Source organism: Juglans regia, chromosome 4, assembly GCF_001411555.2.
Source record: "Juglans regia cultivar Chandler chromosome 4, Walnut 2.0, whole genome shotgun sequence".
Taxonomy (NCBI): Eukaryota; Viridiplantae; Streptophyta; class Magnoliopsida; order Fagales; family Juglandaceae; genus Juglans; species Juglans regia.
Window position 1 is genome coordinate 1,222,735 of NC_049904.1, and position 14,380 is coordinate 1,237,114.

Sequence of the window (14,380 nt, forward strand, 5' to 3'; positions counted from 1 at the left end):
TTTATGAAAGTATAATATATACCCAGGATAATTTATTAAGAAATAGTGGTATATATATATATATATATATATAATGCCACATTGTTTGAGATGAAATATTTTTTTCTTAATTTTAATGAATTTTAATCATAATATTAATTAACCCTTTAAGTGTATAAATTTAGATATAGCTAGAAATTCCCAAATGTATATAACTTTTTGTCAGCAAAAAGAGCTGATCTTGAACTTTCCATGGGTTTAGAGGACCATGCACGTCGAGATCATTTGTGTGTTAATTTCATATAACGAGGAGCTGGCCGCTTTTCACTCTTAAAATCCACTTGTTTGTTAAATTGTACATGTTTTTTTACATTTAAATCATGATTGGCTCTTTTGTCAACCATTCTTGTACGTCCCTCTATATAAAAACTGGTTTTCTTGGCTCTAATCTATATATAACTATGAAACTCTTCACCACAGAATTCTCTCCTCCTTTACTCTTCATCATCCATTCAAAAGTTCCTTGAGAAATTTCCTCCTCCATTGTTCTGCTTGTTCTTTCCGAGAGTTTATGCGTTATCGGTTGGATTTTGGGTGCTTTTGTATCGTGGGGTTCCAATCATGGGCGCCTGTTGTACTAAGGATGGTAGGTGTAGAGGGTTCATGGGGGATCTTGTGGAATGGAAGGAAGACGAGGCGGGTGAAGAGATTGACATTCGACGTGGATCAGATGCTGGAGACCTTATAAGGTTGAAAGGATCTTCTAGCTTTACATCAATGTACACCCAGCAAGGAAGAAAAGGGATCAACCAAGACGCCATGACAGTTTGGGAGGTAACATTAAATTCTTTCTTTCTGACGATCTATACTATAAAGTAGTTTTGTTTGCCTTTTTGGGTCGTCTAAGTTTGTGGTGATTGATAAATTTTCTAAATTTGATTCAGACATCCTTTGTGTTTATTATATATATATATATATATATATATATACATATATATATATCCAAATGTTGATGAAACAATGATCATTAAGCTGTGTATTCAAGCATGTTTTCTGGAAAACTAAATATGTTCTAGCACTTTTCCAACATATATATATATATATATACATATGTTGTTTTGTTAAACAAGATATATATTTCAGGATTTGTCTGGCGAGAAAGAAATGTTCTTCTGTGGTGTTTTCGATGGTCATGGTCCCCAGGGTCACAGAGTTGCACACCATGTACGTGACAATCTACCCTCAAAGCTCTCTGCAGCACTTAAAATCTCACAACGTCATCAAAAAAAATATAGTAAGCTTGATGTTGATGTTACCGATACCGACGATGATTCTAGTGGTAATTGCAACAGTCGCGTCGACATCAAAGATCGTCCTAGGAACCCGTCTAGTCAGAATATATCTCTTGCTTCATGGGAAGGCACCTTTGTTAAATCTTTCAAAGAAACGGACGAAGAACTTTGTCTAAATTCCTCCATTGATAGCTTTTGCAGTGGTACCACAGCCGTGACTATAGTTAAACAGGTAAGTTAGATACAAAGTTAGAAAGAGAATCCGAGACTACCTTTACTTTTCAAAAGATAACGATATCCCAATTTTATTATAAAAAATTTACTCATCATTCACACACCACACACTACACATAATTTTTTATTTTTTTTATTTTTTTATTTTTTTCTCTTATCAAATATGTGGTATATGAATGATGAATAAAATAACCAAACTCAGTCATACCTAGCTAGTCGGAGACATATTCTAGTAGAGTGTTCTTTATATAATTAATTTCCCTATTTTTAGGGTCACCACTTGATAATTGCCAACTTGGGAGATTCTCGAGCAGTTCTTTGTACAAGAGGAGACAATAATCAACTTCTACCCATTCAACTCACAGTTGACTTGAAACCAGATGTTCCAAGTGGGTCTTTTTTTACCTAGCATCTTTATCTTCCTCTCCTCAAAGCATGAGCAAACTATATAAATTCAGTCTAATTAAATCACAGTTTTTAATTCTGATGTTGACTCAGGTGAAGCTGAAAGAATAATGAATTGTCGAGGCAGAGTTTTTGCAGTGGAAGGACAGCCTGATGTTTATAGGATATGGATGCCTGATGAAGATTGCCCTGGTCTTGCCATGTCAAGGGCTTTTGGAGATTTCTGCCTCAAAGACTGTGGTCTGATATCAGTTCCTGAAGTTTCTTATAGGAACCTGACTATCAAGGATGAGTTTGTGGTTCTAGCAACCGATGGGGTAAGAGTTTTAGAAAAGCACAATTCAAAAAGAAAAATTAAGCTTGGTTTAGTGTGCATTAGTGAAAGACAAATTAAAAGGTTTAAATCTGTTGTTCTCACCCAAACAATGTTAAATTCAGGGACACTATCACACTTGCAAAACTTCAGACTTTCAAGAACTAAAGCCATTGGATGGACTGCCTTTTTTTGCAGGTATGGGATGTGTTAACAAACGATGAAGTTATAAAAATAGTTTCTTCTGCAAAGAAACCATCAATGGCAGCCAAATTGTTGGTAAATCATGCTGTTACAACCTGGAGATGTAAATATCCGAGTTCCAAGGTTGATGACTGTACAGTCATATGCTTGTTCCTCAAAACCAAGCCCATCTCTGAAGTGACTCCAGGAAGTGTGAACTGCTCCTCATAACTTGATACTTCTAGCCTCTAGGCTCTAGATCCACTAGGTTTGAGGTAGACTTGAATCTGTGAATAGCAAGGTTAGTGTAATAAACTCGACCAAAAAGTGCAATGCTCTCCTAAAACTGAGTAGAACACACTCAAATGATTAGATTTGTAAAGTTTACAGCTTTATGAGTTGGTTGGGAACAAACAGAGCGTTTGAAGTGGCTGAAGCTCGCTGCACAGTGGTTTTCATGTTCTTGCAGTTGAACCCCATTAAATGATTTTGTAAATTATCCCTTTCATTATATCTGAGAGAATTATATCCACCATGATTCCTGTTAAATTTGTTTGGAAACTTTGTACAAATGCTATAAAACAATATTCATTTGTAATTTCTTCAATCTCCTACTCGTTAAGTTAGCATAACAGTTTACAATTTTTATGAGATCTTCTATTTTTTTTCCTTCATAAATTTCCAAAGACACAGAAAACCACACCCTTTCATTGGTGAATGATGAAGTTAAGGTCTCGTTTGGATGAGATGAGTTGAGATGAGAGTTAAAAATTGAATAAAATATTATTATGATATATTTTTTTAATATTATATTTGTTTTGGAATTTGAAAAAATTGAATTGTTTATTTTATTTTATATGAGAAAATTGTAAATAATTAAATGAGATGAGTTGAGAAATTTCCTGAAAACAAATGAGGCCTTACTCTAAGTAAGTTTTTATAGCTATTTACTCATATTTATCGAAATAAATTTAGTTGATACATTTTCGATTCATACAGGACAAATATCTCCAAAAGGTTCATTTTTCTCGGCATGCCATTCCACTTCCTGAGTTTATGCAGGTAGACTATTTGCATCAGTATCCAACTGAAGGCCTAAAACCTGATCATAAAACCAAATGTAAACCAGCAACATGCTGTAATTATAGAAATCAGACAAAGACTGCCATTGTGCCACCCTGATCTCCAACACCACGGGCTATAATTATAGAGCTTGGACAGTACTTTCCACCAATTTTTCTTTGTTGCAGAAAAAAACCAGAGAAGGGCCCCTTGGAAGGTACACGATACATAAAAGCAACGAGCATGCACCTTCTTTATCATTTGGCGTTTGAGTCCGCATTATGGCTTTAGAAGTCTTCAATAACATACAAGAATAAGAAAAAAGGAGCTTGTTTTTTACCATGATGAATATTCCACCATGGCATACTTCTAGTACCATTAAAGCCCATATGAAGAAGACTTTTGGATCATTTTTGTACCCTGATTTATTTATTTTTTAAAGCAAGTAAGCATATTATAGATGAACTTAAAGATAACAGGTTACAAAGTTCGATGGGGTGAGAGTTCCCTACAATTTTTTCAAAGTCAATAGATACAACATGAGAAATAAGAAAAGAAAGATTTGGAGTAAAAAATTTGGCTCTCACCTATTTTCCGCAAGAGGAAGCTTGAAGCAGTTTTTACATAGTCTGATGAACAGACTATAATACTATAGCTAAAAGCCGCAGTGAAGAGTTGTGTGCTACATTTTGTTTGTTTGGACTGGCTGAAAAAAACTTTTATGACTACTTCAACTTGATTATTGGTTGGAGAAAGCGAGAACATATGATAGTAGCAATTAGAAACTGTGTCGAATTATCGACGAAAGACCATCATTGGCTGTGGTGGCGCGTGCAGCTCACGCGCCACTCTAGGAGTGAAAGTATAGTTTAGACCTAGAAGATCTGATGTCGCTAGTCACAAGGGTGCCGCACGTGGCAGCATCAGGCTCTCCAAGTAGCGTGAGACTACACGTCGCACTTTTGAACTGTTTTCTTTTGCCTTATAGTAGATAGGAAGAGTCTAATGGTGGGACATGTGTCTGTCTAAGGATGCCGGAAGACAATAGATCGGCATATTTCGGTGTTATGGACGGAAAACTAAAGGGAGAAAAAATAAAAAGGCAACCTGAAACAAAAAACAGGTCCAGCGAAGAGGGAGGGTGGGTGGAGCAAAAGTTCCAAACCCCAAGTGAACGGAGAGGAATCCCTAAGTGGTGGAGAGAGGTTTTTTATCGCTGGAGAGAGAGAGAGAGAGAGAGGAATCCACGATGTTTAATGATGTAAAAAGTTAAAAAAAAAAAAAGAATTTATTGGAAAAATACAATTATCTACTAGTCAGAAAGAAAACATAACCATGCAATGACACCCAGAGAGTCCTCCTTTTGCTAACCCCCCAAACACCCTGAATAAAAGATGAAAAATTCTAAACATAAGCCTCACAATCTGCAAACCCACTTAAAAACATGTGATTTTACTTTTTTATCCTCATATTTTATATTGAATTCAATATAAAATATGAGGATAAAAAAGTAAAATCACATGTTTTTAAGTGGGTGTGCAGAGTGTGAGGCTTCTGTGTAGCACAACTCATAAAAGATACAATAGCGATTTATCACACAAAAGATTGCAACCCATTACGCAATCCCTTTCAAGACCAGGCACCCTGCAGATTTCCTTGGTGCTTTGTGCAAGCAGCTAATCTCTTCTATCAAAACCCTAATTGTACCAGAAAGGAATCTCTCTAGTGGAACAGCCACGGATACGGACAAACAGTTTTGGGCACTGATATGACCAAAGTTTATCTGCTTTTCTTCTACACAAGGCAATATAATAACACCATTTCTTTATACATTACACTAGTACTATCAAGTAGAGTTTCTTTTAAGTTCGTTCACAACACTGACACCATTAACTAAACCCCCTCAAAAAGGAACTAAACAAAAATCCAAAGCACATTTTAATATTAATTAGCATAGTCGAAGGTAGATGGTACTATGGCAGTGGATTTGCGCACAACGTAACGATAAGCAGCAACTTTTTTCTTCCTGGAAGCAGTGTTGTCTACTGATAGCACCATTTTACCTGCCTCACGTGCAGTGAACGAGTTGTAAACTGCTTCTTCTGATGCTGCCATCTTCCTAGGCTTCTCCACAGCAATGGTGTAGCTGCCTTCTGCACAGGGCACGAACTCTGCACTGTATTCCAACTCCCAGCCCCCCACCACTATGTCCCATGCTATCGTTGCACCAGCCTAATTAACCAAAAACAGTACGATCAAACCCAAGTTTGAAATTCGAACCATGTGGTTAGAAATTACACTAAACTTTAATGTCTGAAATGTTTCTACCAATAGATGCAAATTAGTACCAAAACAAATTAATAGAGGATATAGTAAATGAACCTCGATTCCCTCGATCTGAATATTAACTTTCTCTCCGCCTTTGACGGTGAACTCGGAGGCTGGTTTTGGGGGACCTTTCTGTAAATCACTGGGTCGGCTTAGTCCACCGTACTGAACAGGAACATCCTCAGGCCTAATGAACCTGTCCCCAAAAGCAAAACCCACCTCAAAAACATAACTCCAAGCAGCACAAAAGATGAAGGTGAAATTGAAATTACTACCTATAGATGAAAAAAAAGGGATAAGGAACAGAGTTGTCCAGAAACAGGAAAAAGAAAAACAGAGAGAAAGAACCAAGTTTTCATTAACAAGGGAACAAGAACCAAAAGGGGTAATGTGTGAGTGGGCAAGGAAAAAAAAAAACCGTCTCCAAATCTTTAAACTCTTGGCTCTTGCAGAAGATGCTGAAACAATGAACCAAACGACCCAGGAAAGACTTCCAATGAGCAAAGAAGAGCAGAGAATAGACAAAGAACGTGGCATAGGCAGTATTGAATAAATTACCGGTAGTCAACCAAATAAAACACACACACAAAGATAGGGAGTAAGAGACTTTACTTGTAAAGTGTCTCGGCCACATTCCCTTCCTTACAGATCACGAACTTACTCTTAGTTCGCTGAGTTAGAAATCGACTGAACATGGAATATAATAAGCTGAAGTACCATGGAACATTGATAAAAATCTGAGCCCAGAAAAGTAGCGGCCAAAAACAAACAAAGATCAGTCTCTAGAACAACCACACAGGCCCAAAACCCTCCACCAAATTCTTTAAATTCATGAAATAAAACAGGAATATTACCTTGCGAGCGACCATTTCAGGATAGTTATCTTGAAACAAGGAGAGGATGTGATTAGAAGCGACCCTTAGCTCTCTCTTGGGCATGTCCTTGAGATCAGTGACCTGGATGATAGAGTTAACCCCACCGGGCTTAAAATGTAGAAGGTTAATCCCTCTCTCAAGCACCTGAACCCTCCATCTCAAGAACTTCTGGAGCTTCTCTTCGTCACCAAAGATCCTCTCGTACATATCTCTGTCTCTGAAAACCCCGTACGCGTTGTAACAAACAGGGTGCCCCTCTGTGTCATAACCATGCATATAGGCCACAACACCCTCAAGCTCCTTGAACCCCAGATCCTCCTCAATAACACTATCCGCTCCGAATTCTCTCCTCCATCCCAAGCATTTCAGCAACATGTTGAGGGAGTCAGAGACCCTGAAGTCTCTGGCTCGCAGGAACTTCAAGAGAATCACATCGGCCTTCTCGTCACCTCCTAAGAGAGGGATGCCCCACATTGAAGCATCAGAGGCATCAGATGCCAAGAGCTTGTCCTTGAGCTCTTTGAGAGCTTTCTTTTCCGAGGACTTGAGGTGGGAGACGAAGTAGGTGTCCTCTCTGAATGAAGGAGAGCGAAGCGTGGCGGCCGCCATGAGTGTGGTGACGAAGCTTTTCTTATAGGGTCTTGGGGACGCCTCTGGGAAGTCTTGTAGTGGGGTGTTTTGGATGGAGATGGGCGATGAGGCTTCCATTAATGGAGTTAATTTTGGGCGAGACCCGAATGGCTTCTTTTTGTGAAAATGCAGAGTCAGAGAAAGAATTCAAGAAGGAAACCAGCGAACTCAGTTGATACTAGACTGTAACGGAGGTTTTTTAAGGGCGCAGAGGCAGCACTGCTTTCGATTCTCTGCGAAAGCACAGTGCTTTCTTTATATTGAGAAAGAGAAAAAGACAGGCACCAGAGGAAACAAATAAACAATCAAGGGGAGACGAGAGTGAGAGATTTGAGCAGCGATTCTACTTTGAAGTTTGAATATTCAAAAGCAGCTTAGAAAATCGAACAGACAGAAAAGACAAGGAAAAGAAGAGACTCCTCACTCCTGAGCATTTGAACGCAAGAGGTGACTACACGCGCTACCGTAAAAACACTGTTGATATAAGTTATTATTTATTATTATTATTAATTTTTTTTTGTTTGAGTTTTGCTAACTAAATTCATTTTTGTGTAGTTTTTATAAATTTTATTAATATGATTAATCAATACAGTTATTTTATATTAAAAAAGAGTTACACAACTAATCACGTAAAATATATAAAAATAATTATACATAAAGTTTTTAATTTTTTTTATTGGTTTAGAATTTCATAGTTAATAATAATTTGTTTTTATATTAAAAACTTTTCCAAGTCAATAATACTAAATTTTTATAGAATAAATAATTATCTAGATAGTGCCTAAGATTCGAATATGGGCATGCTCGTAGAAATACATTACACAAATAAATAGTAAGCTAAGACAGAATTATTACTTGTGGCGGGATTCGTGTAAAATTAATTGTTTTTGAAATATATATATACACACACAATAATAAGAGGTTTTTTTATTTTTATTTATTTTTTATTTTTTATGCCTAGCAATCGCATAAATATGGATGAGAAGGGATGTAATTACTAACTTGTTTACAAGAGAAATATCTAATAAAATAATATTATTTTAAATTTTATTTTCACCAAAAGAATTTTCTTTGTCAAATCAGATTTAGTAGTGTAGGGTCAGCTTGAATATTTAGAATATCTTAATATATTAATAAATATTCGTAAAATAATTTAAATTAAAATATTTTAGTGAATTTTGAGAATGTGGATAAATTGAATAAAATTATTATAAAATTTTTTAATATTATTTTTATTTCAAATTTTGAAAACGTAGTTGAAATTTTGTAAAATTAATGAAAGAGGATATAGAAAACAAAACTGAGAATATAAAATGAATGAAAAGTGAGCCGTAAAATTAAAAGAAAAATAGTTTTATAGTTGAAATTTCGAGATAGAGTAGGAGGCTTTCCTACTGTCACAGTACTGGGAAAATAGACTGCGATTTTATTAGAAAATTGGTCTATCTTCCTACGATTTCATTATAAAATGCAAGGAAATATGGAGGAATTGTATGAGAGGTTGTCTCTCACTGAACAAGAACAAGAGGAAATTCTTGTGGACACAAAGAGGCTTGAAGATGCAATGCTTCGAGGAGGGAAATGCTTGATTATAAGGAAGCATTCGAACAAACAATGAAGAAGATTTGGAGATCAGTAAAGCCTATCAAATTCAGAGATCTGGGATCTATTCTAATACTAGTCTGAGTTTGATGATATTAAAGATAAAGATTGGGTTATAAGAGAGAGTCCATGGTCATTTGACGAAATTTTTGTAATGATAAAAGAGATTGACGGGAACAAACAAGTGCACCAAATACAACTTACAGAGGCTCTGTTCTGGATAATAATTCATAATCTTCCATTGATTGCCAGGAACGAATATATTGGTAATCTAATAGGTAATAAAATTGGCAGAGTGGAAGAAGTGGTTATTGAAAAGGGAGAAATGGCTTGGAGAGAATTCATGCGAGTTAGAATTGCTTTAGATGTCTCCAAACCTCTTCTCAGAGGTAAGAATATTAACATTGGCTCTAATAAGCTTTGTTGGGTTCGTTTCTCCTATGAACGCCTACCGAATTTTTGCTACTGCTGCAGAAGATTGGGCCATGGTTATTGAGAGTGTGAACAGTGGGAGGCTTTGTCGAAAACATATGAGAAGGATGGGGTAACTGCTGAACACTCAACAAAAGACATGGCAAAAAATTTGGCTGAAATTGATCCCAAAGATCACGAAAAATCTGGAGTGGATGATCAATAAATGGACATTCAAACTGGGCAAGAAGATGAACTTAACACAAATAATGGAGGAAAAATAAGAAAAAAAAAAAAACCAATTGGGCGTGATGGCCCACTCTAAAGAGCATGGAGTCGAAAACCCAATAGCCTCTCTAATAATACGCAAACCAAGATCAAAGGAAAGTAGAAGATGGAAAAGTGTCTGTGTCTTAGGAAAACAAGCTTAGAACAATAACAACGAGTTCCAACAAAGAAAGAGGAAGGGATTGCTTGAGATTGAAGATGAACAACAATAAGTGACCAAAAGAAGCCAATTGCAGAAGAAGCAAGATGATCAGGAGATGGAGAATCAAACTAGTATATCGGCAGTGGCTGGTTTCCAGCCTTGCCAGGAGCCTTGAAAACACTTAGGTGGAATTCACGTGGGTTTGGAAATCCATGGGATATTCAAACACATCGCGACCTTGTCAAGAAGGAAGATCCTGATCTCTTGTTTTAACAAGAAACAAGTCTGACAACTAGAGCTATGGAGAAATGTAAGCACACACTGAGCTTTACTAATTGTTTAGCAGTAGGATTGTGTTGGGAGAAGTGGTGGGTCAGACTCGGGCCGGAACCTGGATGAATCCAAGTTTTTTGAAACACAGATTCTGGTTTTTTTTTTTTTTTAAAAGAAAAGCCTATATATATATTTGTTTATATGATATTGATGTAGCATGACAATGATTTTATAAAATAAAATCAAAATGCATGAGACATTCATGATACAATCCACTACATATTACATTGTTTGAATTAATTTGTTAAGAATATTACAAAACACATTCATTGCTTTAATCAAACTCCAATACACAACAATAAACTACAAAGCTTGGTCTTCTATTTTTTATACTCCTTGTTCCATTATTTCATGAAAGGTTTTTTCATCCTCATTAGTTTCTGTATCTATACAACGTGGATTCACTGTCTCATCATTGATGCTATTAAACTCCTGAAACCATCACATGGAAGTATTATTAAACTATTGTCAAACTAATAAATGATGCTAGCATTCATAAACAGCACATTGTTATTCAATATTTGTATTGCATGCTTAGATACGAAAGTACGTATCTTGAAACTTCAATTAAATTAGAAGTATCAATAATAGTGGATGCAGCTAAAACTGCAGCTTCTTCATCACTCGTGCTTTTAAATTCTTTAAGTTATAGAGTAACAAAGCATTAAGAAGTATAAGATTCTATTACTCCGTATAATATATGCCAAATGAAAGAAAGAGAGTGTTGCATACCTCAAATGCTGCACTTTTGACAACTTCAACAGTATAATATTAACAAATTATACAATAAAAATATTTTAGGCTGCAAATAATGGACAATCATAGTGCATTTATATAAAGAAACAATAACAACAGAAAGGCAATGTCTAATCTTACTAAGCTTGTCCAAAATTATTCCATATCTAAAAATTTCCAAATGATTCCCCACAATAGTTACATCTTCCATTGAGAAAACTGTTTGGGGAAACTATATTTGACAACATTAATTATAAGATAACTTCTTGCTTTCTCAGTTTAGAATTGACCAAGTAAATGCATTTAATTCACAGAGTATAAAACCTCCTGTTTTCACAGCCATAATTTTCTTTCTTATTCTAATTGAGATTGTGTCCAATATATTGCAAAACAACAAACAAAAGCTTTATGAAAGATTAGCCTAGCTTAAAATGATGTCAAATATATATCTAAACCATCAGCAGAGCAACAATATGTCATTTAAGTTCTCAAAACATTGATCCCAAGGTTTTAATCTCACACCAAACCAAAAACCATAGACATAGTCAAAGCCAGAACAACATTCAGCTTATCCTATCCTACTTTGTTCAGAGTCCAAACATCACACTTAAATTGTAGTATATTTTTGTGAAATCATTGGATTTGATATCAACACTCAGTGAATTCATCTGAAACCATGGGTAAACCAGGGAGGAAATTATCTATTACTTTCTCATACACATTGTGTGTGCATATAAATCACAAAGAAAAATCCAACCAGAAAGTCACAAACAAGTTCTTATTATGAAATGTCTCAATAATTTATACATACGAGTTTAGCATCAAATCTATTATAAGAAAATGGGTTCAAAATCATCTAAAACTTATGCCCACAATCTAGATCTCACAAACCCAGATCCATATCTTATTAGGAGACTCTGTGGTTATGGATATTTTCACTCATCCCTTCTAGGTCTCATAAATCAAGATCTAACCCATAAAAACACTACACAAAGATTATACCATGCAAACATTCACATAAAAATAAACCCAAAATCAACAGAGAAAAAAAAACCCAATCACATAAAGCAAGCCAAGACTAGAAAAAATAGCAGATTTAGCAAAATAACAACATATAACATACCGAAATAATTAAAAAAGCCCACATTTAGAAACAAACCCAAAACAACCCTAATCCTTTCCCACATGCTTACAAATCTAAAACACTGTAAAAAAAAAAAACATATTTGGAAGTGTAAATACGAACCTTTGGTTTGTCAAGAAGAACTAACACATAGAATATAATTTGGTTTTTGTCAAGTAGAAGACGATAGCCATGAGGAATAGATCTTCGATCAGCAGAGGAAGAGTGACATGAGCTAATGTTTCAGCATAAGAGAGAAAGAGAGAGAGAAGAAGACGACGAAGCTGGCTGAAACCCGAAACCAGAATCCAGGTATCCAGGTTCCGGATAGGGCCGGGAAAAAACCTGGCCTGTATGACAATCTTAGGTTCAAAGTCAATGTCTATTATCTTGCCTGTGGGCAATGGGTGAAACAAACTGCACCAACATTGTCAATATACTATAATAACAACAACGACCAAAAAGACTACAAATCATGTGATCATAATTGAGGATGCAACACCGGGTAGACCACTGCCATCGAGGGAGCATCAATTAAGCTGCCATTGTAGAGTGACAAAATTGTTGATAAAAGAGGTCGGGTGGTTAGCTAAAACGATGATGAATCTTTCTACTTTTACTATGCTTCGAAATTAGGGCTGTATATAAACTAGTCCGTACGATTGCTCGCTCGATTCTTGCTTGGCTAAACTCAAACCAAGCTTGACTCGTGAAACCAAAACAAAAAAAACTCAATCGTGTAAACAGAAACCCACTCGATTAGTAAATTACACATACTAGATTAAACTCGACTCGGTTAAGGCTCGTTAAGGCTTGCTCTTTCATGCTTGACTTAGCTAGTTAGCTCATTATGGAAGTCTGGACTTCGATTAAAAACTGGGTGAGGGTCATTGCAAAAGGTTTTGAAGGAAGGAATATGGAGAATGGTGACTAGCGGGTATTGCAGAATCTAGGGATTCGAATTTCTATGAAGAATTATGGTTGTTTGCAGGTTGTTCGGTGATTAAGGCCATCCTCAGGTAGATTGAAATTAAATTTAGATGGTAGTTGCCTTGGTAATCCTGGTATGGGGGGAGGTGAGGGGATTATGTGTGATCATGAGGGGAAGTTAATTTCTACTTTCTCAAAATTTTTTGATCGGTTACTAACAAAGAAGCTGAGTTATGTGCTGTCGTGGAAGGAATAAAATACTGTCGGCAGTTGGGATTTTTTTGCATTGATATAGAATGTGATTATTTAATTGTGGTTTCTTGGTTGGTGGGTAAATATTGTATAGTTTGTTATCTTTGGAATTTTTGGGATCTTTTATTATCTCTTTTGGAAGGTTTTGATTTTTCTATATCTCATTTGTATAGAGAAGGTAACAAGGTAGCAGATGAGCTTGCTAGAGGTGGTGCTATGGGTAATGAGTATTTTGTTTTCTGAGGTTGCTCAATTACCACAGTCTATCAAGGGACTGTATATGTTGGATAGCATGGGTACAACTTCTGTCTGACATAGGAAGTCTTGTTGATGTTTTGGCTTGCTGAGTATGTAGGTAGTATGGTTGGGAATTATTTGGCTGGTTTATTAAGTTGGATTTTTGTAACCACAATTTTTTTCTACCAAAAGTGAAGTTATTAATAAAGTGCCAGAGGTGCTTTCCTTCTTTTGGCCAAAAATAAAAAAATATGATAGATCTACAAGGAAAATATAATAAATAATCTATAATTATTTAATACCACATTATAAAATATTGAGAAGATGATGATGAAAATGATAATTCGTTAAAGAGTTCCGACTTTTTATACCACCAGAAAAATGGGTCTTTATTCTTCCTATGTAGAGCAAAAACACAAGAATAGCTTATGAAACATCACCTCTAGATCTAGTCATTATTGGGATATTTTTGTGTTTGTAAATACAATTATTCTTAAATATTTTCAAATTATTTTATTATTATTTATAAATTATTTATTAATTTTTCATTACTACTCATAAATATTTTAAAATATTCTTAGTATTTAAACAATCTTTAAATAAAACGATTTAAGAGCTTATTTAGATATGAGTGCTGCTAGGATGTCGGCCAGTAGTGACTCTTGGGCGTGCGTGCTCCTAGACAAAATTTCCTTTCTAATTTTTTTAATTTATATATTTTTAATATTTTTAAATATTTTTAAAAAATATAAAAAAATACTAATACATTAATAATCACTTCCTTAATCAATAAGTAAAAATATATATATAAAAATTTAAATGCATAAAGGGGCAAAATTAGACGGTATAGTAACATTATTTTTTAGATGTTTAGAATATTTTACAATTCTGTAAATAATAATAAAAATAATTTAAATTAAAATATTTTAATAAGTTTTAAAAAGAATAAGAGAAAATATTAAATAAAAATATTATAAAATAAAATAATATTTGAAAGGGAGCCGAAAATTGATTGATTGACGCGGG

General features: G+C 35.1%; 2 protein-coding genes across 3 annotated transcripts; one reads left to right on the forward strand and one right to left on the reverse strand.

Annotated features, from left to right (window-relative positions):
• Positions 1-217: 217 nt before the first annotated feature.
• Positions 218-3,013, forward strand: LOC108995145 (probable protein phosphatase 2C 73). 2 transcript variants are annotated; one of them, XM_018970645.2, is made up of 5 exons: positions 218-813; positions 1,123-1,503; positions 1,777-1,894; positions 2,004-2,227; positions 2,422-3,013. In XM_018970645.2, the coding sequence occupies exons 1-5, from the start codon at positions 601-603 to the stop codon at positions 2,635-2,637; spliced, it is 1,152 nt and encodes a 383-aa protein (XP_018826190.1). In that variant the 5' UTR covers positions 218-600; the 3' UTR covers positions 2,638-3,013. The 2 variants fall into 2 exon arrangements, with proteins under 2 accessions (XP_018826190.1, XP_035545441.1); XM_035689548.1 differs by having other exon boundaries at positions 492-813; positions 1,980-2,227; positions 2,422-2,953.
• Positions 3,014-5,263: 2,250 nt separating this feature from the next.
• On the reverse strand, positions 5,264-7,700 carry LOC108995107 (patellin-6-like). Its single transcript, XM_018970607.2, has 4 exons — positions 6,651-7,700; positions 6,409-6,533; positions 5,851-5,992; positions 5,264-5,700 (listed from the first exon to the last, which is right to left on the reverse strand). The coding sequence occupies exons 1-4, from the start codon at positions 7,377-7,379 to the stop codon at positions 5,413-5,415; spliced, it is 1,284 nt and encodes a 427-aa protein (XP_018826152.1). The 5' UTR covers positions 7,380-7,700; the 3' UTR covers positions 5,264-5,412.
• Between the last annotated feature and the right edge of the window lie 6,680 nt (positions 7,701-14,380).